The sequence below is a fragment of the Motacilla alba genome, chromosome 3, assembly GCF_015832195.1.
Source record: "Motacilla alba alba isolate MOTALB_02 chromosome 3, Motacilla_alba_V1.0_pri, whole genome shotgun sequence".
In the NCBI taxonomy this organism is placed as follows: Eukaryota; Metazoa; Chordata; class Aves; order Passeriformes; family Motacillidae; genus Motacilla; species Motacilla alba.
This window is the reverse complement of record NC_052018.1, coordinates 102,724,569-102,752,565: the sequence shown is the minus strand read 5'-3', so window position 1 is coordinate 102,752,565 and position 27,997 is coordinate 102,724,569. Positions and strand designations below refer to the sequence as shown.

The 27,997-nt window shown below is 36.7% G+C and overlaps 1 protein-coding gene across 30 annotated transcripts in view; it reads left to right on the top strand.

Annotated features, from left to right (window-relative positions):
• NRXN1 (neurexin 1) overlaps positions 1–27,997 on the top strand; it is a 673,398-nt gene that overhangs the window by 330,325 nt on the left and 315,076 nt on the right. For 17 of the 30 annotated variants that reach the window (XM_038133405.1, XM_038133404.1, XM_038133407.1 and 14 more), the window contains 2 exons: positions 1,731–1,904; positions 7,598–7,717. In XM_038133405.1, the coding sequence (XP_037989333.1) occupies positions 1,731–1,904; positions 7,598–7,717 (294 nt within the window). Of the gene's footprint in view, positions 1–1,730; positions 1,905–6,601; positions 6,629–7,597; positions 7,718–27,997 lie in introns of all 30 variants that reach the window. The other 13 variants (XM_038133376.1, XM_038133387.1, XM_038133371.1 and 10 more) reach the window with 1 other exon arrangement.

The following is a 27,997-nucleotide window of genomic DNA, read 5'->3' as shown; positions in this document are numbered from 1 at the left end:
TAATCTGTTACGTTTAATCCCATGCTTGTGAGATTTACATTGTACCTCAGAGCTCTAGAGGAAAGCAAGATCTTATTTTCCAAATTATCTACATAGAATGGATAAAATTTAAGGTGTCTTAATATATGATGCTACAAAGGTTGCTAAGACTTTTGGTTGGTTTGCTTATAAATTCTATATGTGAATAACCATTTTCCTAACTATGTTCCATTTTCTCTTTATTTCACTAATTCAAATGCAGTCGAATTTTAGGGAGGATAGGTGGCCACTAAAGATTTTTCTCAGTCTTACAGACATTTATTTGTTTCAGGTTATTTCCTCACAGGTAAACTGTAAACCATTACAAACAGCACTAAATTGCAGTCACTTTCAAACAAGAAATATGCCAGGAGAACCAGCAAAAGGTGTACCTGTGATTTACACCAATCAGAGGAACGTTAAAGCTAGCAACATGGGGTAGTGGCAACAGTACATTCTGAGTTCTGTCACTGTAAAACCTGCCTACAAAGCTCAGCAAACACTGAGGAAATTTTGCATTTGAGGTCATGCAGAAACACTCTTTGGTACTAGAGCACCTGGTCTTGTGGCCTAGGCTCCAAAATCAGCCAGACTGGGGGTTGTTCTGGAAAGCACAATGTAGATTAGAATGTATATTTAGATAAACTGCTGAAAATTTGTGCTGGCAAAAATGCATTGCATCAGTGAGGATTTAATGCCTGGTTAAACCTGCAGCCTGACACTTGAGGCATACTTAGGGAGGTTCTTATGGTTATGTTGGATTGAAAGGTGACTGTTCTGTCTGCCAGACACACCCAACACATGAAAGAAATGTAGAGCTTGAATTGTTTTAAAACAAAAAAGTGTCCTTCCCTCAAAAGGGAAGAGGAAAGGTTGAAGAGGAAAGTTAGAGTTACGTACTTTCAAATTAAGTCTATCACAGAGCTAGGAATTACTTGAAGGGAAAAAAGCCCTGGTTTTCAGCCTTGAGTAAGTTGCCTGAGGTTCATCAGAGCAAGCTGTTTGCTATAGGTGTCTGCCATTAGAATCATTTTTGGCAGCAAAATTGCATTTACTCAGTGTTCCTATTGCTGTTTTAAAGGCATCTAACTCCCCTTGTTCTCATATGAGTTTCAGTGGGGATAGTTGGTCATTTTGCTATTTAACAATGCTATCTCTAAGTTTCTCCTTTCATGTGTCCCTCAATCTTTTATTTCTTGGTGTACTTCTGAATGGATGATTCTGGATACATGGACTTCAGGTGGATCCTGTTGCCTTTTATCTCGCTGTGCTGTGCCCATCATTGGCATGATCTGTGGCCAGCCTCCCTGAATATTTGAACAATTATATGAACAAATTGCATATCAATTATATGAACAATTGTGCCAGTGCTAGATGAGTTTCTAGATGGGCATTCTGTGATTTAATCCTCCTCTCTGCAATGGATGCATGTTTCCTGAACATGTGAGCTGGCACATGGAAAGCTCGCCCAAGTACTTCTAAGTAATCAGCCACACAAATTTGAAGTCTACATTTACATTTGAAAAAATACAGTCCTGCTATGCTGTAGTACCTTGCACGTTTTCAGTATTTGTTTTCTTCTACATTTATTTCAAAGAATATTTTTGGATGTATCTGTCATTCAGCACAAAAGGGCCAGAAGATCAAGTGGGTCAAAGATTCTGCTGGTTCTTTTTTTTTTTTTTTATCTAATATTTATTTCTCCTCACCAGGTGATTTGTATATTGGAGGAGTGGCCAAAGAAATGTTTAAATCCTTGCCCAAGCTGGTGCATGCAAAGGAGGGGTTCCAAGGCTGCCTTGCATCAGTTGACTTGAATGGACGGCTCCCTGATCTCATCTCAGATGCTCTCTTCTGCAATGGGCAAATAGAAAGAGGATGTGAAGGTATTAAATATGCTGGTTTTGTTGCTTTTTGGTGTTTTATACATACATACATATATACATACATATATATATATATATATGTATGTATGTATGTATGTATGTATAAAAAATAGTGAAAGTACTGTGCCAATCCTGCAGGGCTTTTTTGATATTTACACTCCATATATCAAGAGACTATATTTTACCTGCTTCTAATTGATCTTGCTTCACCCCTTCTTACATAAAGGCTGTGTTTTTTAGTATTATGGAGACAGGCATATGCCTGCCCTAAAGCACAGAGATTAATCTGAGAACATGAGTTAACTTCAGAATGTTAAATGTGGGTTCCTTACTTCCCAGTAGCAAGATTTTTTTGCATGTGTTTTGTTTACTACTGATGTATTTTAATTAATGATAACAACAGTAACAATTAGCTTCAATGAAGTTCTTTATATCTTCATAACACTCAGGCATTATTTAATGCTGAGACATTAGCTAAGTAATTCCAATTTTAAAACAGACATTTTGAGTTGGTTAATTCAAAGCTAATTTATGAAACTTTTTAATACCAATCTTCTGTCTTCTGTATTTTTGCTCACCCCTTAGATTAGTATTGATATGAACCTTTCTATTTGAAATCAGTAACAGACAAATATGTTTTATCTCACAATATTATGTCCTTATTGACTCATCTGGTATATCATGAAATTTAAGTGAGGACAAAATTAGAAGAAGTGTATTCCTAATTCAGGAATGTCAATCTCTAGCTATTTTTCCTGCTGTCATTTGATCCCACGCTATTTTTACTATGGTTTATGGAATAATTTGAATATATTTTCTGTCCCTGCATATCTAATTTATTCACATAGTTCTGGATTTTGTGTTTATGTTCAATTTTATATGTTCTCCCTTCTCTCAAGTGCCATTCTTCTCTGGACAGAAAAATGTGTAAATGACATTATAAAATCAATTTCAAGTTGGAATCTTAATGATTTTGATATCAAGTTTGTTAAGTATGAAAACTGACATTGTAAAAATCTAAGGAGAGCTGGGGGGTTCCTCAAGTTTTAGGAGATAAACCTTCCTGGTGGATAAAGCCTGTCTCCTCTTTTGGTGTGCCCACAGCACATTTGGACAGGTGGAACATTTTTGTTCTTTACCTGCTACTTTAAGTTAGCAATATAAGTTCTATTGTTAGTATATAGAAACAGACACTAAAGCTACAGAAAAATAGAAGATAGGAATTTTGCATATGTCTTTCAGGAGTGCAGAAATATGTATTAGTTTGCCACTGAGTTTAGAAAATTAGATTCTGCTTTCTGAATGGTTTTAGCAATTCCATCCCTGCACCATCCCTCCAGAGAGTCAAAGTATATCTTAATTCCATTATGCATTTCACAGCCTCTTTTGAAATAATGTAATTTCCTAAATGAATTTTCTGTACTTCAAAGAAATATTGCCACAGGCCTGGTGTGTGAGTTCACCTTTTAAACCGCTGGCACAAGTCAGATATAGGTGGATTTAGTAAAGCTACCAACAATTTAATAGAGGCCATAAAACTATTGTCCTTTTTGGTAGAAAGTGAGTTTTTTCCAACACCAAAACCACCTGACACAAGAAACTGGTCAAACCAGATGTGCTGCCTGGCTCCCAGCGAGCTGCCTCCTCAAAAGTCTTCTGCCTGCAGAAGGAAATCTTTAACAGCATGGAATAAAATATCCCCTTCCAACCTTTCTGCTTAACTTGCAAGTTATCTCTTCCATGTCACTTGTTTACTTCAAGTCCTCATGTCTGACCCATCTGTCAGTCTCTTGTTTGCAGATAATTGATTCAGATTTCCAAAATACTCTTCTGCCACCTAAAAAATGATTTAGGTCACTTGTGAATTCAGGTGCCTCCTAGGAAACCCTTGCATGCCTCAAGCTGCTTCTACCTCTGCTGCTGTGTCCAGCCAGGACTGTCTCCATCCTTACAGAGCTGAGAGTTCTGCACCAATCTCACCCTGCCACGGGATGTGTAAGCCCTGGTAGTCCCCTGAGACCTCGGGTCCAAAGAGCTCAGGACACAGCAGCATAAGTAATTTCAGAAGTGCTAGTCACCACCACTCTCAATCCCAAAGACAGCTGGTATATGCCCAGCGTTAAGAAATCAGTTTCTGCAAAATCTGTCCTGAGAAGTGAGGCACTTGGATTTGTTGATTTTCAGATTTATGGGATTGAATTCCCCATCTTTCAGGTACATAAGAGGGGAAAAAAAAACAACAACTACTCTTTTTCTCTCTTCTGTCAAACTTTCAAACTTTGAAGCCATAATGTACTTCTAATTAATTTTATATGTTAGATTTTGTACCTAAAATATTTATGTTTCTCAATAATTTGATGGTCATAAGTGCATTAAACATTTTGAGCAAGATCACCCATGGGATTGCTGGGGCAAGTTGGAAGGTTTGCCTTTTGAAGCTTCAACCACAGGCAGAGAGATATCTCTATCATTGAACATGAAACATAATTTACACTTTGCAGAATCCACCTTCTTGACAAATTTTCAGTGATTAGACCAGATAGAAGCTAGCAGCTAGAAAGATAAATATGCTAACTAGCTCTTTGAATTGTTAATGGCAAACCCCAAAGCCAGGTTGTGTCAACACAGTTTTCCTCGAGTCAAATAAATTGTACTTCCTTTTCCCACTTAAAATATGATGCAACCATAATTTTTATGTAGTTATAAGAAAAATGCACTTTGTGTATATGTGCATATAAAATGCAATTTGTGTATTATATTAACTACACGAAAAATTCACAATATTAACATACGTGAAGATTCTTGGTGGTAAGATAAGAAATTTATTTTATTAATATATTGTAAAACATCTATGGTTCAGTAAATAATGTAGTCATAATATATATTGTAATATATTGCATGCAAGCCCTAACATAGGACAAATGTAAAGGAGATCACAAACTCATTTAGTTAAAAAGTCTGCAGTGAAGACTGAATAAATTAAAATATTTTAAAAATTGAATATGAAAAAAGAAAAAGTGCTAGAAAAGGGTGTGTTCTATATTTTTACTAACTACCTTAGTACTTCAGTAAATAAATCTATATATAGGAAAATATGAACTTGTTAGGGTAAATATCATAATATTTACCACCATCAAACAGTTGTCTTCTGTTCTTTGGGGAAAAATAATCCTACTTTTGCTAAAAGAAATGCTTATATGCAAGCTAGTCTTGATGGCAATTTTAGAATAATGACTAATATAGATAAGCCAAGAGTGCTAAGAATCAATTTAATTAAAAAAAAAAAACACCCTCACTTTTTTAGCGAGATTGTTTGTACATTTTTTTCTGAATAAGTGTTTTCACATGCACTTCCTAATGTGCCTACAGGGTCCTGCAGTTTATGTACTTTCAAGTCCTTGTGACTTCTGCTCTACTTTTGCAAAGATGAGGAAATTCAACATTGCATAACTAAAGTGTAAATAAATCCATGAATATATAACATTTAAACACCTACAGATATTTTCACTTCAGCTTTGTAAAGTTTCCGAGTAGCAGAATCTGGTGAGAAAAAGTGTGTCTTGTCAGCTACGGGATTCTGTCATTATAATCCTCTGCTCAAGAAGGGGTGATGTAATGCCCAAATGTTTAAACTTCTGGGCTCAGAACTCCAAAGAAAAAGAAATTGCTATCTGATGTCTGCCTGCTGCAGTCAGCTATAGTTGGTGGTGGTATTATTATTAATTTTTTTATTTTTATTATTATTTTATTATTATTTTATTATTGTTTATTATTATTATACTAAAGGGATAAAATAGAAGAAGTAATAATTTTGCCAAGACAGGGATACAGTGTACCCTGTCTTCTCTCTCAGTGACTTTGATGACTGTTCAGGCCTTGCTTCAGAGATTGAGCTGTGCCTCATTTAAAGGAAGAGGCCATGGAGCTAATTTAAATCATATTGATATGGATTTTTTTTAAAATACCAGCAAATCCAAAGAAAATCCCACACTGAGATATTTGAAGGTCTGATGGAAAAGAAGGGTTACGAGGATTTCTCGCTGGAGTGCGATTTTTAATTTATTTATGTAATCTTTGGACCAGCTTTGCTCTTTTTACCATCAATGACTGTCTGTGGGAATTTCAGACAGATATTGATGTGCCTCCTCCAAAACAATTTGGGACAATTTTATAATCCCAGAACCAAATTTTTCCTTGTAGTGTGAGATGTGTGTGAGAGCTCATAGTAAACTGTGGTTCACGGTCTGTATTTCAGTCTTCATTCACCAGCCACAGAGAGAGGCCTAGAAAAAGGCAGACCACAGAGTATGATGGTGCTAATTATTCTTGAATTCAGTGTATCTGAACATGACAAAGGGCTAGTCAGGATTCAGCCATGCATTTACTCTGTTAATGCATTCATAGCTATCCAAGGAAGAAAAAAACCCACACTTTTAATTTTCCTCCATTACATGTCATCAGCTCAATTAACCATTATATTTCTAGTAAAATACTGGCAAATTACTGCTTTCTTATTTTGGCTTGCCTGAAGATTTATGGCTATTAGCATTAATTTGTTTGCATTATATGGCATTTCTTTCTCTCTTTAACAGCAGCATGCACTTTATTCTGAATGGGTTTTTTCTGTGTTTGCTGCCATTTCAATATTGCTTACTAACATTTACTATATTTTGCTTTTTTTTATTTTGCTGACAAAGTTGCATTGATGAAAGCTGATTTGCAAGGTAGATAGCCCTGTGTGTATTAAACAAGACTGAAACCCCCAATGCACAGTTGGATTTCTGCAATAAATGCTCTGTACATTTCAGAACTAAAGTGTGTTTTTTCCTCGCTGATTTTGCCTTTCACACCTCTAAAACAATGGGCTAAATGAACCTTCATTTTCCAGCATTGCTTGCATAAAGGCTTTCAGTCTTGAATATGTTTGTATAGTGGTTGCTTTAGTGCTTTGATCATTCCTTTTTGAAATTTCTTTATATTTCAGTAGTCTAGTTATGATTCTTTAGAAATAGAGCAGCTTTGTTTTTTCATGTGTATGTCACATTTTGGCATGCCAGTTCATTAGTAGTCTGATTTTCTGCATTTCCCCTTTTAGAAGGAACTTGCATGGGATCCCCAAAGCATGTGAATTGGTTCTTGTCAACATTCCAGCCAACGAATCCCAAACTGCTCTGAATTTCAGACCTAAATCATTTAAAATAATTTGTGGGATTGAAATAGTTGTAATAGCATAGCTTCATTTTATTATTTCTTAGAACTTGTTTCATTTTTCTACTTCATTATCCAGTCTTTCATATCCCAGAGTTTTGATTCCTGTGGCATCTGGCTTTGCTGCTTGAAATGTATTTACAGGAAGAAATAATGAAGTTTTTAGACAATGTTTAGCCAGTTAATGGTCTGACACGAGATTAACAAATAACCGACAACAAAGTTAACATTCCCACTGTACCTGGAATAATTCTGCTTCTGTTTTGTGCAATCTTATGTGTTCGACATAGTGATCTTACAACTAAAGCAAGCCCTCCCCTTTTAATGTTACATGCTGCTCCAAAACCAGTGAGTTTATGTGCGTTTGACTTGGTAACTCTTTGCTCATTTGATTTGAGATGTTGGCGACTACTCAATGTGACCCACTGGGAAGTACCTTTCTTTGGGAGACGAAGTGCAAGTCTTTTTTTGTGTGTTCTCATTAGGCCCCAGCACGACGTGCCAAGAGGATTCCTGTGCAAACCAGGGTGTGTGCCTACAGCAGTGGGATGGGTTCAGCTGTGACTGCAGCATGACCTCCTTTAGTGGACCATTATGCAATGACCGTAAGTACATGAAAAAATGTCCCTCTGAAAAACTGAGGAAACATTTGAAGCAAGTGCCTAAAGCTTTATGTTGTTTTAATATTAGATATTTAACTGGACTGGTAAACGCTGTGAAAATCTGTAAGGCTTGTGGTAAGAACAAAAATATGCTTTATAAATTTTGGACAATGTGCAGTATCAAACATAGGCAGAACTTGGTTTTGTTGCACTTGATTCCATGTCTAATGTACTGATGGTTACCTGTTCAATGCAGTCCCTTTCCTGCATAAATATTTCAAATGGATTTCCTGATTGAAAACACATTTTACATTTTGTTATCTTAATGTAGCACTATCACAAGGGCTATAATTACTGTGAAACAGTTGAGAAGGCTTATTATCTCCCTTTGTGGATTTCTTTAGGTGACACACTAAATATGCCAATAATAAAAGCATGCTGAGTATTTTAGTTCTTTTAGATTTCATCTGAATAACACGCAGCAACCATCTGGTCTTCCAGGAAAAGCTTAAATGTGTCAAAAATAAGGGTCCTGATTCACCAGCATCATAATGTAGTTTTATTCCAACCTAACCTTATTGATCTAAATAGAATTATGCAGGAGTGATGGTGGAATAATAATGGAGAGCCATAATCCTTCACAGTAAATGATAAAAGTAAGCTGCTGACTTTTGGTTTTAATTTATCACATTTGTAATAGCCAAATGTTGCACATTTTTATACCCATAAGAAGATGGAATTTCTTTAAGGGTTTTTTATTTCTATTTGTATACTTTTATCAGGAAAAAATGACTGATAATAGGAAGTTTTGTATAACTACCTAGTCACGTATTCTGGATTTTTGTGTCTTGTTCTGGTTCTCCACTCTACAGCAAGGCGTGCCATCTTGGACACACCCAAAACCAGCAGAATATTTATAATCTGAAAAGCTTTTGGCTCAAATTGTGTTTATTACAGGCTAGGAGGTTAACTGTATGCAAAAGCTAATAATTTATTCACATGAAAATTCCATAGTTTGAAAACTAGGGAAAGAATGAAAGGACTAATTCTGTTTCTCTGCAGTTGCTTTTGTGGTAGAAATGAAATGTGGTATTGAAAAGCTTTCAATTATTTGAGCAAAGGTTTGGGTTTACTTTATGTATATGAGTTTGCACTTCTCAGCAATGTACATGATTAGTCATATTGCTAAACATATATTTTTAAAGTTTCATCCCCCTGCCTACTACAAGAGAAAAGTGTTTCTGTATTGCTTTTACATTATTTTTTTCTGTTTTGTGATCTTTTGAGTTGTTTCAGAAGTAACTAAAACCTGTCACTAGAAAGTTGCAGATACAATATCTAACAAAGAAAAAACTCAGTTTATAACTTTGAGTAGTAATTGTTGTGTGGACCTGGAATATTCTATTAATTATTTCTTCAAGGTACAGGTGATGCATAAATTTGGCAAATTGATGAGTTTATTTAAGAAAGATATTTACCTGTGAATGGTCATTTACATAGTAACATCATGGACTACACACAATTGCACACAATTGAGATATTTCACAATATGCCGCATCTGATGATGGTAAAGGTCCTCTTAGAAGCTGGTTGCTTAAAATATTTCTAACTATTTTTTTATCACATCAAATATAAATTTATCCTTGATATGGATGTTTTGTAATAGAATGCAGAGTCTAGCGAATATAATACATTTGGTTTCTGTTTTATCTTGGCTCCTTAGATTAGTTCAGATACCAAAAAATCTGCAAAGCCTATCTAACAAATGGGAATTTTCATAGCAGTAAATGTGCCAGAAAGGAGGAAAAATGATGTTTTCAGTGTCATCTGCATGCTCTGAGCCTGCTCTCATCTGTGTTTGGGAAGAACATAATGGGAAGAGAAATGATGAAATGTTACTACAGCTTTTGAAAAGTGGCCCAGGCTGCATGCCACAGACTAAACTTCATGGCACTGAAATAAGACAAATTCCCTTCATGTGAGGAAACCTTCCAGCGACAGGTCTGGAATAGCGGCTGCTTGTTTCTGAAAATGCATTCCCTTCAGGAAGGATGTGGGCACCTTCCTGAGCATCTTTCCATTGCAGATTGTGCGTGGAGCAACACTGGTTGACAGAAGCTCATATTTAACCCAGTGTTGCTACTCAGGCAGGCCCTTGGCTTACTTTGCATGTGAATATACTGTTTTGTATAAAATGGAATGCTTAAGACATCAAAATCTCATGGACAGAGATTTTTTTCAGTCTCAAACCCCAGCAACTGACCACTTAAGTGTCAGTGGTAACAAGAGAAATGGTTAGAAGTAACTAGTCCCTTACCCAAGGTGATGGTATCTCTATGAAAACACAGAAAATGTGCCATTCTTGCCAAAATGCTGGGCAGATCAAGGAGGAAAGAACAAAACAACAGTCAGAGAAGAGGGAGTGGGAGTTCAGGTGGGTGGGTGTTTCACTCTCATCCAGGATTTAACCCATCACACCTCACCTCTGTTTTGCTCCGCAAGTTCTTAGGGGACATATCTAAGCAGAAATTTCAGTGATAAAGTCACCAAGGTGAGAGGGGAGCTGTCCAACCCCTCTGTTCAGAGCAAAGGCAGGTTGCACAGGTCGTCTGGGTCCTCTACAAAGATGAAGGATCCATAACCACTCCGGGAAACCTGTCACATTGCTCATTCACCCTCCCAGTACAAATATTTTCCTAAAGTTTAAATGACATTTCATATATTTCTGTCTGTCCTTATTGCCTCTTGTTCTGTCACTGAGCACCACTAAGAAAAATCTGTCTTCTTTGCCTCACATACATCAATAATTTCATAACATTGATGGATCCCCACAGAGCCTTCTCTTCTCCTGGCTGAGCAGCCCCTGCTTCCTCACCCTCTCTTCATGGGAGAGAGCCCTTGATGGCCTTTGTGGCCCTTTGCTGAGTAAACACAGGTTTATTCCTGTGTTCTCATGTTGTTCTTGCACTGGGGAGCCCAGCACGTGGGGGCAGTGCTCCAGATGCATCTCAGCAGTGCTGTGTAGAGTGAAAGGATCACATCTCTCAACCTTTCTGCAACATTTGACCACCATCTCTCACATCTCTCAACCATTCTGTAACATTTTACCACTGCCAACCAGTGTTGGGCTTTTTTTTTGCCACAAGAGCACATTGCTGACCCACGTGCAACTTGCTGACTATCAGGATGTCCAGATCCTGCTCTGCCAAGCTGCCTTCCAGCTGGTCAAGCCCTATCTTGTCCTGATGTGAGGGTTTATTCCTCCCCAGGTGCAGGACTTGGCATTTTTTAGGAGGATCCTGTCAGTGCATTTCTCCAGCATGTCAGCACCCCTCTGAACGGCACCACAGGCATCTGGTTGATCAACCACTCCTCCCAGCTTCCTATCATCTGCAATTTGCATAAATGTGCACAAATTACCTTGCTGCATTTGAGCTGATGCTTTCTATGCATTTCCCATAGTAACCCCAGAGCATGAAGATCTGACAGGCATCATTCCTGGGCTTCTTACAAGTGCAAATGTTTCACTTGTATCATTCTTGTCTTAAATTTCCAAAACAGTAGGTGTGGAAGAAATAATGAAAGAAATGGTTTCATGGAAAGTGTTATAATACATTTCACTGTGCAAGATATTTCTTTAATTTTTGATAACAGCTAATTATAACTCCTGTGCCATTCAGTGTATTATTGGAGGTAAATATGTCGAAATTAAAATGAATTTTTTTTAAGTCCTCTCATAATGAACACTATGTGAGGCAGATTGTTTTCTTTCCTAGTCCAAGAGTGTCCTCTGTGTGTCTGCTAGGGAAGGGGGAGAAATTTAGGGAATGCACCCCTACGGAAAAAGAACTGGGTCAGCTAAGTGCAAGGCTATAGTTTTAAAAGTGTAGTCAGGAACAGCAACTAAAAAGTTGCAAATCTCTGTAGTCCAGTGAGTGTGAAGTACCAGTAGACCCTAATCCTTCATGGTGGCAGAGGTGGGAACTTTCAGTGTGCTGCAGTGTCCTGTCTGCTGGAAGATAAACACGGCAGGACAAGCTTAGACCCCAAGATGCTATCGGGTTAATATTTTTTTTCTTTTGATGAGGTATAACACAAGAGATTTGGGGCACCAATACTCTTTAGGTGTGATAGATAGAAGTGTTACACTGATTATTGTAAAGCTTGCAGTGATGGTTTTTCCTACAAGTGGTATCATAAGGAGACTGTACTAAAAGGACATTAGTGGCTGTTCTTACAAATGGATGCACGCCCAATAAGAAAATATGTCATGAACATAGTAACTATATCTAACAGCAGGTTATGGAGTGAAAGGTATCCTCCCAGGGAAGTCATCTTTTTTTTTTTTTTCTTTTAATAAGAATAGGGTTGAAAATTACTGTGGCACAGCAAAACAAATCTATAAGAGATTATCTGCTTTCTATAAGTTTGCATCGGTTTTTATTTGGGCAGTCTTTCAGTACAGCCATATTAGCACGCGTAATGGCATGTTTGTGGAAACAAATACTGCTATTATGGCATGGAAAATAGCAGACATAATAACATTGTCATATTGCATTAGTACAGAAGTGCTCTGTGCCAAATTACAAGGCAGCTTCAACACTGTCTGTTACCTTAAAGGAATAATGTATTGGTGGTGTACTCGTGATAACTAACACTGTGTCAACACTTGCACTAAAACCCAGTTCTGAAGGGTTAGTGCTTCACTATACAATCTCTCCTGGGTGGGAGTTTAACATTTTCAGCCACTGTAAGTATAAAACTCTTTTTAAAAGGTTTTTTTATTTATTTGCACTCTTTATCACGAAAAAATCAAAAGCCCTTATTTAAATGGAGAGCTCTGTCAGTATTATAAACATGGCTTCACAAAAAAGATTGGGTTTTTTTTTATATTTGTTTTTATTACAGACATACCTTTCAGCTAAGACTTTACCTGTCTTTGCCAGATGAAATTCCAAGTGTGTCTAGGCTTTCATAATCCCCTTTCTGCATTGGGGGCTGAAACATGTATGTTTCCAGAAAAGCAAATCCTAATTATTTCACATTGAACACATTGAATGGTGGATATTTCTGGTTGTTGCTGAGGATATGAGAAACAAGACACTGTAAAAATACATTAGTTAAAGTTTATGAGAGAATTCAATATTAGAGAATTTGACATGATAAAAATTTGAGAAAAAACTGAATTCTCTCTTCACTGTAGTGTTTGGAGAGGGTGTTAAGTAATACTGAGGTAAAATTTGAACCACAAAACTTCTAAATATTGGGTCAGCATTCAGCATTGAATGAGTGTCCTTATAAACACCAGCCACCTTCACTGAAGAGCTCAGATCAAAACAAACACTCTCACGCCAAATGAGACAGGAGTCTTAGATTTTGGGAATATGTAATTAGTGAATGTATGCCCAGATGCAAGGCAGGTAATTCAGTATTGCTCACAGGCATATGTGGATATCCTGAGGCTTGCACTGTCTCATGTTTTCAATGTGTGCACACACATGTGAAAAAAATCACTCACTATATTTATAGTCTTTAAAAAATGGGAGTATTTATTATTTTCTCTTGTATTTGCCACTGAATTTTTACAATCTTCTTTACAATCTTATGGTGTTTAGAATTTGGTAGTCATTTGCCTCTCACAATGTCTTCCTTCCCCTGGACTGCAAACCAGGGTGATACTCCCTTTGTATTATCAGTCTACTATGACACACAGGAGGGATTTAAATTATTTTGCTGCATACATTTCCTTCTCATTTATTAATAGATTTAACTGGTATGGATAGTGCATCTTTTGGACCTTTTGATGCCTAGAATGTAAGATCTATATTAATGCTACTTTTGTGAGCAGGATATATACGAAATAAAGAAGCTTAATTAATCCAGTGGCCAAAAGCTGAGCTAACCATAATGTCTACTCTCAGTAGTACTTTCCAAAATAATATTACATATTCCTGGCTAAAACTCTGTAGCTCCTAGCTACCAATAAACACATAACCTGCTACTAAGAAAAGGGATAGGAAATTCCTCAAGTGTACTTTAAAACACATTTGATTTTCATCTCCAGTAGCTGAGAATGGAAAAGATTTGTCCCTGATAACATACCAGTCTAAATACTTCATATGATTATTTTGCCACTGAGACTCACTTTACACATGAGAAATAAATATAGCTGTGCACAAAATTACAGTGCTGGGCAAGACGGTGGAACGAACTAATTGAAGAAATCGCCATTTGCTCAGCTCATCTTTTCTGATATCTCACTACAATGAACATCTGGAATTTCTGATGACAAATATCAGTGGCCTAATTTGTATAAAGTTCAAAGGAAGTCAGACTTTACACACATAGGCAGAGAAGTTGAGGTGTTTAGGATTAGAAAAGCTGTAAAAAGTGCAAGGAAAGTGTTGGCTGCGGCTGTCAATCAAAATTACTTATTTTTTGGTTTTTTTTTTTTTTTTTTTTTAATTAGAAACCTAATCAGGATAGATCTCACCTTGAACTATTAGGGCCCTATGATATTATATGGCAGCACATGGTGCTTCAGGAAGAACTATAGAGATTGATGCACAGACAACATTATTTCAAGCCTTTTTTTCCAGCTCTGTTAGTTTGTTGGTTTTTTTTCCTCCACTCTTTTATGTGGGTCTTGCAGAATGTAAATTTGGAAGTATGTAAATTTTAGCTTTCTGCTAAGATATACCAGTCTATTAATTATGTAAGTGATCAGGCATGGTTTTCTTGACAGTTTGAAAACAAGTTTAAGAATTTTTTTTCTTGTTTACATTCAAAATCTGGAGTGGTCAGTTAGATGACCTATCCGTTCCTAAAATAGTTCAGAAATTTCCATTTTCTTAAATCTGTTGCAAGCTATACCTTTAAAGATGAAAATGATAGCAAGTTGTTTGGCAGTCGCTGTAGAAATTCTTTTATGCAAGAATATTTCTAGCAAAGAGTAGCAAGTAAAGTATTAAGTGGGATACTTGATGCAGAAAAAGCCAAAAAAGAACTTTCAAGGTAGCCAAAATACATTGATATAGTTGTACTTGTAGCTCAGACAGAAGCAATTATGCAACATTTCTGGCCTACTCAGAGATATTTTTTATTTCACAATATTAAAAATGGAACATAGTGTCAGAAAATTGCAAGCTTCTCTCTGCCTCTGGAGGAATCAAGGGAGTAATTAAATTGGATTTTGGTATGTCAATAATATCTTTCTCTTATTAATGGCATAATAATTTTGTAAATCAAATCCTAGAAGTGTTTCCAGTGTCATAAAGGTGAAAATGATTAAGGGTTAATTAAATATATTCTCATGGAACTAAAATTGTTCTGTTGGGTATCGTTAGATTCCTTTCTCTAGAACTTCCAATTATTACAATTTAATGGCATATTATGTACAGTTCAGACCTGAAATTTGTGTAGCCAAAAGCTCTTCACAATAATAAGCATACTGGTCGAGTGCAGTCATTATTTCTTCTCACAGATTTCTCTGAACATCCTAACAATATCATATATTAAAATCAATTTTATGTACCTGATTGTTTTCTGAGCTAGATTAATGATTATACACAGCACAGCTGGAAGAGATGTTTTAGCTCTGGAATGATGTCAGTTGTTCATCTCCAACAAACCCCCCAAAAAAGGCAATGAGTAAGTGCTGCCTTTTTTAACAGATGACAGCTGCAAGGGTCACAGGTGGTAAGAAAGAGGATGAAAACCTTTACCAAGCAGTCTTCTATAACCCATAGCATGAAAATAGCTCAAAGTGTGTATGGAGGGTTTGGTAATGGATGTCTATTTAATGTGTAAGGTATTTAAGCACAATGGCACAATGGTGCTTCAGAAAGATAAAATTATTCAGTTTTTCTGAAGTCTCTACAACAGGACTGGGGTTGCTAAGGCAACCTGTTCTTCCTCAGCATGTGCTCTGGCTTGACAGCTGCATAGGTGGGTTAGATTCAAAGTAACTCCACACATATGAGGCATTCCTGTGCTCATTGCAAAACGAGATTTTGTCAGTCTCTTGACAGTCTTCTCTGTGCTCATTTTAGCCAGATTCTGCAGAAGATTTAGGCAAAGAAAACCTTTCTGTTAAAGCAGAATAAAGAAAATGCCCTGACTCTGATCCAGGTAAATTGAGGTGTTGCAAAGTCCAAATTAAAGGCACAGGAAAGGATGCATTGTACAGACATTTTTGCAGCTTTCAAGATTTTGTTCTCATGCTGCAGAACAGACATTGCACCTGTTTTGGCCACTTTAGGCCTGCCACTCCACTTGAGCAGCAGTTAATCTACATGAAATATCCATATTTTTCTCAACATATACATCTGTAAGGGTGCTTATTCTCTCAACGTCACCTGCAATGTTTAAGATCCTTCAATATTTCATTTTAACTGAGCCTTATGAATCTTGTGTACTGATGTTGCTTTTGGAATTCTTTGTAGCCATTTTCTGATCAGGTACTCTAGGATATTATGAAAGAAGGTAACAGAGTCAGTAATAACAGTATCAAAAAAATACTGATGGAAGCAATGCTCCTAGGACTGAAGGAATCTTTAGTGTCTGGTTTCTTGATGAAGGCAACTGCAAAATGAAGTCCCAGCCTGGAGAAAACCACTCTGTATTAAAAGCAGTCAGTACCCAGGCTGGGTACCGGAAAGCTGGAACTGTAGAAAAGAGGGCAAATAAAAGCTAAAGTGAAGCAGTTTGGTGCCCACAAACCCAATTAAAAGTTTGTGTTAAGGATGCATGTCAATTTTGTGGTAATTCTCAAGGAATGATCATGCTGCTAAGCTTTATGTTATCACTCTCCTTTAATGAAGCCACACTTTGAATTAAAAGCAGACATATTCAGAAGCACATCATTTCACTGCAAACATCCCCACACTAAAAGACACTTAAAATGTATGATATGCAATATTCAATGTCAAAGTGCATTAATATTTACAGATACCATTTGCAAATCATCTCAAACACGGAGTCTGTCTTACCATATAAGGGAGTCTTCACTACAGAATGTTTTGATGGTTTAAAATTCTCTCTCTTTTAAATACTGTGAATCTTAAGAAAACTTCTAATCAGGTCAATGGTCTGACATTTAGACAGGACAGATGCTTTCTAGAAGTAAACTGAAATTCAGTTACAATTTGAGTCTCAAATCACCAGTTGAATGACTTGATTCTAATATGTGGAAATCCGAAGTCGTGTAGAGGGTCATGGAATTTCCCCTTTCCTCCAAGTATTAAACCCAGTCTTGAAACTAAACCCAGAAATTTTGAAATTACTTTAAATTCTTTCTACTCTCTTTTTTTTCCCCCTCCTTATTGCATCTTCTGGTTCACCAAAACATATTAGCTTGGCCTTAGGTTGATTGTGGTCATGAATTTTCCTCTGATCAGTAGCAAGTGTGTCTCCTCAGCTATATTTTGATTTAGTGCTGAGCTCCAGTCTTTCCTCTTTCATTGAGTCTTGTCTTTTTTTTCCTGCTAAAAGGATGGGGACACATTTTAATAGGTTTCCTTTTGTAAACCCTGGGGGGAAGTCTTCATAGGAGGAAATATTCAAAATGATAGTATCTCTGTAATTGAAAGCACTACCAGGAATAAATGAAAAATGTTTCCAAATTAGCTGGACCAATAGTGGCATGTCAGATAAAGTTCAGGTACTTTCAGAACTGAGTTGATTGAATTTCTGTACAACTGAGGCCTGAATGGTTTTTAAAATCATAATTTGGGGGACATGTTACAGAACAAACATAATCTTATTTCCCCCTGAAATTCTACCCCAAAGCTTTTCGCTTTCTTGCCTCTACTTGCTACAAACCTGTAATACTAGTGATATTTAATTTGAAATACTTAAAGCAGCTTTACTGGGATGACAGGCAACTTCAAAGGAAGCTTGTGTGCCTCCAACAAATGCACAGGGCCAAGAGATGATATTTTCTCTGAAGATTAACCTTTTCCTGTGTATGATACTGTACACCAGGCAGCAGAGAAAAGCTGATTCATAAACCTATAACAAAAATGCAGTGTATTGTAGTTTCGGATATTAGAAAAGATTTTTTTTTGGATGTTTCTGCACTGAGTAATTTTTTAACTAGTTGATCAGAAGATAAATAAGCTAAGAAATTGCTAAGAAATTGTCTAAGAAATTGCTTCAAATTGTTTCTTAGCTAAATTTTCTAGGAAGAATGAAGTCAGAATTAAGGTTGTGTTGTAAAAAATATTATTGTATTTAAGTAATTTGGAAAATCTCAGTTTTGAAAGTCAAAATTGGTGGGTCTTTACATTTAGAGCAGGAACATCATCTTAAGTAGAAACATTAAATTCCTCTATCTCCCTTATAAGGTAACCCTACATAGAAGCTCTCTAGGAATTGTGTTCCTTTTTTTTTTTTTTCCCCAGTTTCTATAAACTTTTTGTCCCATGCACCTTCCTAAATGGGGGTGTTGGTGGATGTGTGATGGCAAAGATATTTTAAAGTCACATCATGTAATTCAGCCTCACCAGCACAACTGTGGTGGCTGTGGGGGGGACAAGTTTGGAGCAAATTTCAGACCTAGAAACTTCTTAGGCCAGCTCTGAATCGTAAGCCAAGTTCTTGGGGAGCTACATCTTCTGCTTGATACACCAGAAGTAATTAGTATGGAGAGGCCATGCTGGGAACAGAGGTAATATTGCTCAGGTGTTTCTTAAGATATTGATGTGCAAATATTGGTGGAGTTGTGTGTTAAACAACTTTTAAAACTGGAAAGCTTAAGCAGGAAGGAGTAAGAATGTGGAAGGCTGTAGGGAATCATAGCCTGGCATATAGGTGTTGGCAGTTGTACAGCCTTAGCTGATAAATTTTGGGCAATTCTGGGTAAGTTGAGCAAAGTTCTAAGTGATCTTAAGTGTTAAGGGTGTAAAGCCTTTCAATTTTTAATAATAGAAAGTATGGGGAAGGAACTCCATAGGATAACTCTACAGAAGCCCTTGTTCATGCTCAGGTTTATTTAAACTGAAATATGGACCATTGAGAAGCACCTATATATTGGTAAATATTATTTCCTTATATGAATATTCTGAAATTAATTCTAATTTGTATGTTTATGGGAGTAAAAATGTGAAAACTTACAGAATTATAAAAGTGGTTTCATATGAGGACAAAAGCTTCTAGATTAATATACTTTCAGAGATAATTAAAATAATTATTTCATACCAATGTTAAGATATTCTGAATAAATCTTTTTTTTTTATCACTCTTTTAGAATGTAGCTGTTTGTTTTGGTTTGGTTTAGGTGGTTTTTTGGGTTTTTTGTTTGTTTGTTTTTTTAATAAAAAGGGGAGGGGCCCAATAACCATGGCCCAATGACAATATTTGGAAAAAAATTTCTAACTTCTGACTTAAGATGTCTTCCTAATGTGAAATTCTTATCTGAGTTTCTGGGGTTGTTGACAATGTGAACAATTTGTATATTTCCTTTTTCCTGCTTCAGGATGAAAAAGCTATAAATCCAAAGGTGAGGTTTAATACGAGCTGTACATTGCACGTGTTCAGTTGTGTGAAAATCCAGGCATTTCATTAGATTGACTTGTTTGGCTGGGAAGAGCCTTCATCCCTGTGGGCAAGTCAGATTGATAAAAGGAGTAACACACAGCCCAGAGGTCCCTGAAGACCTTCAGGATTTAAGCTTCATCTGCTTTTTAATCCTAACATCCTTTATTATTCCGTGGTTTGGCTCCTGGAGCTGGCAGGTGGCAGCGATCCTGTGATTGTTTGCCAAGGCACAAAGGAGAGCCGTGGTAATCCACTCCAGTGGGGTTGCAGAAGTCACTGCATATTGCCTGTGCTTTCAGTGCCCTCAATCCTATCCTGAAATCCTACATCTCTTTAAGTTGTATGTATATATATGTTTTAACTTTTGAAGAAAGTAACATAAAATAATAATTAGGCTTCATATACCACTCTGCCACCAAGAGCAACAAAAATGTCTTAATGATCATGAAGAATAAATGGTCCTGTCCAGGCTGCCTCTTTTTTTCTTTTTTGCCAAGGCTTAGGTATTTAATATATGTAAATTATTTAACCTACACTTGTCCTTAAAATATGATTGTGTCATCATTTATGTTCACTTTAAATCAGCTTCTAAAAGGAAAAGATTTGAAGATTTGCAATGACATTTATTTCTGCTGCCATCTGTGCTCCAAAACTTCTATTTATTAGTATATTTATTCCATTTAGATATAATGTGATTTATCTCTTCCTTCATCTTAGTAAACATTTAGGTTGTAATTCTGTAGTTATTTATGACTGGACTTGAGGCTGTTTTCAAGCACTTTAAAATCTTTATTATTTTTTCCTCTTGGAGTGGCATAAAAAGGCCTTAAGTCAAAATCCAGTATATCTCAAGAAAGCCAGAGTAATTACCTTAAGAAGATAGAATGCAGTAGCACTGGCAGAATAGGAAATGTCCCCTCTGCCCCTGGCCTCCAGGACAGCAAAACAGTTCAAGGACAGTGTGGACTCAAAAAGGAGATTTAAAGTTTTATTCTGGCTTTGACTTTATTAACCTGGGTCATTACTGGGATTCTCAGACGTGCTCCTGCTCACCACCCACAATGGCTCTTCTGCCTGCACAGGCTGGATGAGTTTGGGACTCATTCCTGTAGGACATGAGTGGAACAGAAAATAAACTCTTCATCTGATCTATTTTTGTGTTGGATACCGAAAGTGATATCCAGCAGACTGAAGAGTGTAACTTTTGAAGGAAAATGTGTCAGACATGTAGAGGATGTGTAAGCATTAACATAACAATGAACACTTTTGTCCACTCCCAAGCAGCAGCAATAATTCATACTTCTTGGAGAAAAGCATCAAGTATATAATGATATTTGAGGTCCGAGTTCATTAGTGATAGATACTCTTGAAAATGGTGATAATAACAAAATATTTATTCATCTTCAATGCCTATTTTTATGTGCAATTTTTCCCAGAAGGTTTTAGAGCATCCCAAATGGATTTGTTTCTGTAGCATGATGGCTGTTCAAATTAATGTTTGGGAGAGAGATCAATGAATTTATTTATGAGAACATATTTATCAATTCTACAGATGGCAAAATAAGCAAGCGATGATATTGTGGCTTTCATGATTAAGTATCACCTCTGAAAACTTTTTCAGTCCTGGTATTTGTCCCGTGCTTATGCTGGGGTTAGTCAATTGTAAAGATCAGATTGGAAGCAACTTCTTTTCTGATTTTAAATAATTTTTTCTGCCCATCTGAGTGTCAGTTTGCCATGAGTAAACTAAAATGCTCCAGAATGGAGACTGGCAAATATTGCCAATTGTAACTCAAATGGTGTGCGATGATATCAATATTCCTGGCATGGATATGTATATATATTTTTTTATTATTATTATTATTCACATTTTTGACACATGATGTTCTATTTTGTGAATTTAAATTGGGAGAGATTAATTTGGTGATCAATCAGATCTGATAAAAAGTCCTCCTGATATTACATTTTCTTCATTTTTTTGTCTTTTCTCAAATATTTCCAAATCATCTTTTCCTTTTGGCGTCCTTCAGTAACTTTGTTTAGGGGCTCACTACTGCCATGATGGAATTTTTGGATACAACTGTGTTACATTCATTGGAAGCAAGATGGATTTCTAAGATCTTTGTAGACAGCCACAAGTTCTATCTCTGCCTAATGAGACCCAGGCCCTCATGGCTCTGAAATGCTCAGTTTCCTGTGCTGAATGTGCAGAGCCTGTGCCTGGCTGGGGATCTGCTGTGTAGCTGTATAAACCATGCTGTGGCGTAGGGCCATTATTAAATTTACTGTACGCTCCTGTGGTTCCTGGCAGCGCAGCCTCGTCTGCTGAGATGCCATTGAAATCAGCTCCTCAGGCAAAACATCCATTAAACTTTCTTCTTGAAAGGAAAAAAATCTTCTGCTAATTTGCTGCAATTTATGTTTGCTTTGTGATTCTGCAGCCGAGCCTGTCAGTGAAACTGTGCTAATCATTAGGAAGCTGGTGCCTCTATGCATTCAGACATCCTACAACTACCACTCCTTAACTAAAACAATATTCCACAAGGCTTTGGTTTTATTTTTCTAGCATGGTTAGAGCCTTATGGCATATGATTTTGCAATTTTTTTTTGTTGCACCTTAAAAATCCTTGAGTGTTTTGTTTGCTGAAATAACTGTGCTTGGAGTACTGTACTTTTTCCTTTCATACAGTGTAGTTTAATGATAGAAAATGGGTGTCTCACAGATAAAATTACGTACTGCATGCTATTGTCCTGTCTCTAAGGCTTAAGCCCTGTAATCTTTTAAAAATTGATCATTAGTTGCTTATCCTCCATAATGTTACTGTTGACTAAAAATTTGGAAAACTCTTAAATTATAAGGAAAAAAAATAATAGGAGATCGTGGGTAGCACTTTGTGGGAAAACCATTAGAAACAGAGAGTGGGTGGGAGAAGCATTTCTTATAAAATGTTTCAAGACCCCAGAAATCTAAGATGAAAAATGAACAATTTAACTGTGTTAACATACTGGATCTATTTTTTTTTTTTTGTTTGTTTGGTTTGGGGTTTTTTGGGGGTTTGGTTTTTTGGTTTTTTTTTTCTTTTTTTTTGGGGATATATAGAGGTCTGTGGACCCTCTGTGAACCTGACCATCTCATGCAAAAACCCGAAGCTCCATTCAGATTTTGAGTAAGCGGTTTCCATTCCATTGGACTCTTCTTCATACTTGAAATCTGTGGAGAAAGTGAACAACTCAAGAGACCAATGCTTTCTATTGGTATTTTAGGGTTAGTTTGAAAATAGGTAAATCTCCACCTCAATCTTACAGGAAAGTGTTTATATCAGTCACATGCAGCAATTTGTTCAAACAGACAGAATTTCCGGGTGACTTGATTGCTCAAATTCATATCAGTGTCTAGGATTTGATCTGGTGTTTGAGACTGCAACAAGGTGTGCAATCATGTGCCTGTAAGTTTGTGTAAGCCATATAAGTTTGTGTTACTCACACCCTGCTCTTTCCTTACTTGTTTCTAAATCATAAAAAGAGACTGAGAGTAACTTGTGCTGTCTGAGCCAAGGAAATTTTACCTAATAAATTAGCAATTCTCTTAGCTCACTAAGCCAGTTCAGACTCTTTCACAACATGCTCTGTTTTATGTTATTCTGCTGTGATTTTTTTTTTCTCATTTTGATCTTAGTGTCATGATTAGATCAGCGGTTTTCCCATGCTGGGATAAACTCATGATCCAACTCATTCACTTTTCACTATTTTTGAGACCAGATGTTTCTGGTGAGTGCTAGAAATGTGCTGAATGATTGAGCTTATGTTATTAAATATTGACATTTAAACCCTTTTTAACCTTTATTCCTGGGCAAGCTTTTGTTTCTTCATCACTGAGATATCTGAAGAGAGTTATGAAAGTGAAGGGTATGTAGTATCACTTATCTCACATTTTAGTGAGGGGCAGGATGGAGGTGCACTGCTATGTTTTACAGTCTCATCAGAATAATGCCAGACCTTCATGTTGTTTAATCCCTGTTTAAAACTTCCATTAATCCTGGGTTTAAGTTTCTAGTATGCAAAATTTGATGCATTAGCTACAAAAGTTCTGGATATTTTTATTAAATGCCATTTCTCTTAAGCATTTTAGGATTTAGCAGTGTTGAAATTTCATCTTGCTTAGAATTCAGTAGCTATGATTATCAGGATACAACTGCAGCCTTAGTGCTCTCTGGTAAGGATGGGAAAATTGCTTAGACTGAAACGATTTGCAAATTTCTGCACATCAAGGGGTCGCCTGCCAAGATTTTGCTTTTCACAAATGTGAATCTCTCACAGTGGGAACACACACGAGCAATTGCTCTCCAAGAGATGCTTTATTCTCAAATTTGCTTTCCCTAGCTGGAGGCAGTTGCATGTCAGCTCCAGGTGCCTGTTGTGGGCAGCTCCATCTGACCATCTAGAGCGTCATTTTTAGGTAATTTTGCATCCTTGTGAAACTTGTTAAAAAGCCATTTCAGAGAGACATTCTGTGCTTTCTAGGTAGGACAGCTTGCTGAGCTGGCTGGGAAGAGTATGTTTGTGTGTATCTCTAAAAGATGGATTGGAAACAACTGAAAGACTAAAACAGCAGGATGCTGGAGAAGAACAGAGATGACTCTGTATGTGTGGTGTCCCTACCTAGAGACAGGTGACTTTCAGGGAGATCAAAAGATGCTGTTGATCTCAGGCAGCCTTCTGTAAACTGAGGGGAGAATATAAATTTAAAAGTGCAGACATGTGCTCTGATGTGAGGTGACTGAAACCAGCCTTCAGCCTTTGTAATGTAAGTCTCACGACCTGTGGAGCACAGTTTCCCATGGCTGCATTCACAAGAGAGAAAGAATAAGTGATTTTTCTTCCTTTTATCTTTCCCTTCTCCACTTAGTTTAAAAAAAGTAAGAACAACATAAACAGCTGAGAAAACTCCTCACTCTCTGTTGTCTTTATTACCATTGTCTTTTGGGCCTAAATGTTAAAGCTGGAGGTGATAAATTTGAGAGTGACCTAGGAGAAAAAAGAAAACAAAAATCATTGCAATGATGACTTTCTGGAGTTTAGGAAATATCGACAAAGACACTCCACCCCAAAAGGTCATTGCCACAAAAAGGAGCCAAATTCCATATTTTAAAAGATTCCACAGAGGGCAAATTCTATAAAAATCAATAAATTTTCTTCCATGTCAAATAATCATTCTGATCATACAAATACTAAAATAATGTGGCTTGTTTTTATGTTGTCTAATAGCATTAGGGCAGCACTCATTGCCACTGGGTCCTCTGACTTCATTGTCACCATGTACCATTTCTGCTTGGGTTTAGAACTAGAGGAAATATGAATTTACCCACCTGAGTGTGATCTCTTAATACAAATTAGTGCTAGAGTATTTTTTTTTCTGACCATTCTACAGAAAACATGAAACAGACAATGGCTCCTAAGTAGCAGATGAAGAATAAAGGTATTTTAGGGACTGGTATAACACACCAGAGAGCACAAAGCTAAGGCAGCCAGACATGCACAAACCCTTTTTTATTCCAGGGACACATAGCTGATGACCTACAACTGTGTCCATATTGCCTTGGGGAAAAATAGGCAGATAGAGAAAGTCCCTAGTGGCCAGCAGGAAAGATTGTGATGGGTGTCCCCTGTGGAGCATCCCTTCCCGGGCAGCCTGTTCCATGCAGCAGGGAATCACATCATGTTGACAACCACGATCGTCTTTTCCCTCAGTGAGATGACACCTGTCATCAATACCTGTCAGTCATCAATACCTGTCATCAACCTGCTGGTTTTTGGATGATACTGCTATTTTACTCTGATTGAAATTGGCTTAATTAGAGTGTCAGTGTTGCACACCAATTGACTCTTCAACCCTGTGCACACCTGGGTTTTGTGACATTTATCAAGTATTAGGAGGAATTTTACTTACTTACCTTGCTATCATAGATGTGATAGTCTGGAATCTCACAGGAGGGTGTAGGGGTGTCTTTCTTCAAAGCATTTTTGTGAATTTCTGAAGTGTAACTCCCCAGATCCACAATATTCATGAGCAATAGTTTTTATGTAAATGAAAAAAAAGTCAATGTTGAAATCCTTAATTCTACTTTGTTTCCTTTTGTAGATAGGTATGAGATAAGACAAATGGGAAAAGAAAGCTGTGTAGGAAATGTGAGAAGACTATTGCAAACACTCAAATTACTCAAAATCACTTGTCACTCAAAGTAAGAATTTGCCATTTAGAGAAAACATCAGTCTGAGAAAGAAATTACTGTAATTAAAGATAAACATGTCTGTGAGGTATTTCTCAGTGCAAAATTAATGAAGTTTGTTCTGAAACAACTTTGCTATGGAAAAACAATATAAAAAAAAAATATCAAAAACCAAGACAAACCTGCAAACACGATTATGTTTGGAAACTCTTGGGGCATTCCCTTTCACTGTGTAGTACAGTTTTTTCATGTTTCCTTTCAGGTTGTTAATTAGCTGCTGACTGGGCTAAGAAATTAACACCTAAATTATTTTAATTATTTTCTTTTTTTTGTTTTTTTCAAATGGGGATTTAAAGAAAGAGTTAATCTTAACTGTCAAGCCCAGAGACAGAAAACTTGGATAAAATTTGGAGCTCAGACCACAGCTGATGCTCAGACATTCTAATCTTAGGTGTGTAACATCTAGCAGCAATAACTCAATAATTCTATGGTGAGTATCTTCCATGGTACTTCATTTGTGTGTGAGAAAAATCTGCAGAGGAAAAAGTAATGCACACTGCAAGTTTGATGGGTTTCTGTTCCCAAGGTACTTTGGCTCCCAAACTCTTCCACTTGAAGTTGTTCTAACTCTAACTCACTCAAATGAGCTTGTTTGTGACTGTAATCAGAGCAGAAATGTGCAAGTCCCAACCCCAGTGGCATAAATGCTTTCTTTTGACCAGTTAGTTTTCAGGTAACCTCAGCTGCTCTTTGGGTTACAGTCATCTGCCGAATTGGTACTGCTCCTTGGATGAGCTGTCTAGTGCATTTTGCTTTTTGTCAAGTTTGATTAATTCATTCATTAATTGCAGAGAGAATCAGCCAACCTGTATCTTAAACAATCTTACATCGTCTTCTTTTCTTTATTATCTTAATGAAACAACTTGCATCTTGAATGACTCTGCTAAATTGGTATCTGTAATTACCTATGAAAATATAATTCTTTTATTTTAAAAAATAGGGTCACAATTTCACTTTGTTCAGAAATATTTTTTCTAAACCTCATTCTTTCTAAAATCCAACTTTGATTGTACTTGAGGGTCTATTTAGCTTAAAAATAAATGTTTTATCTCTAGTAAGCCTAAAGTCCTATTTATTTTTTTTTTTTACCTCATTGCATAATGGACTTTAAGCAGTTAAAGTTGAAAATTTTTGGTCAAGATTCTTCTAACTGGTGAAAATTTAGTTCTGAGCAGCCCAGGAGTTGGACTTTTTTAGTCTGGAGAAGACAAGAAAGAGGGGATCTCATTACTGCATATAAATATCTCAAAGGCAGGTGCCAGGGTCCTTTCACTCATGGCCAGTGACAGAACAAGGCCATAAACTAAAACACGAGAAGTTTTTAAACCTTTAAAACCTCAGCACGAGGAAGAATTTGACTTTGAAAGTGGCCGAGCACTGGCACAGCTCTCCAGGGAGGCTGTGGAGTCTCCCTCCCTGGAGACATTCAGACCCCACCTGGACACGCTCCTGTGTCACCTGCTCCAGGTGACCCTGCCCTGGCAGGGGGCTGGACTGGATGATTTCCTGAGGTCCCTTCCAACCCTGACAATTCTGTGATCCAGTGATTTCTTGGACATACTCCAGGGCATTTTCACTTGGCATTTCATATACTTTTAACCCAGATTCTCTCATTAATTGTGTTATATCAGAAAGCTTTTATCTTTTCTGTGTTTATTATCTATTAAAACAGTGAAGGCAAAATAACAAAGGCTCAGTTAAACTCCAGCTCTGCCTCTGTAAAGATCCTTCACATTTTGGAGGTCAAAACTTCTCAGCCTCTGTGTCTCTATAGTAAGCTATGCCAAAGGAGTGATAAGAGAATTTTAATTCTGTAACATCTGTAAAGCCCTGAATCATAAGGCACCTCAGCATATGCTTAGAACATCTGTCTGAAAATGAGGGCTTGTAAGTACTACAGAGAAAGTTTCTATAGGACAGATTAGAAAAAAGCTTTTGCAGAGAAGGAAAAGCAGGGATGGGCAAAGTGAAAATAAAGGGAAAAAAAAAAAGAACAGAAGCATGAGAGATTAAAGAGAAAGGAGATAATAGAAGGAGAGTTACTGATAAGGAACAGGTAGCTAAAAACTATTTTTCAGAAAATGAAAATTCTAAAACAAAAAACAATCTTAAGACAAAATAGTGTGAGCAGATTATCCACTTGTTATAATTAAATACTTGTTTTATGTTAGTAAAGGAAATTAAAACAGTCAAAATCATATAATTTAATAGATTATCCTTCATAGTGATTGACAATATTTGTTATGCATAGACATACATTAATGTTCTTTTGGAAAGATTCAGCAAACAAATGTAGCTATGGCTTTACTTGGTTGCAGGTTAAAAAAAACCCTGTGTTTTTAGCTTATCCAAATACAAACATTCCAAGCTCTTTAAGTAAATACTAAATCTAAAACTATTATCACCAGTGTTTAGAACAAACAAACAAAAGGATATGGATTGTGTGTGTGAAGATTGA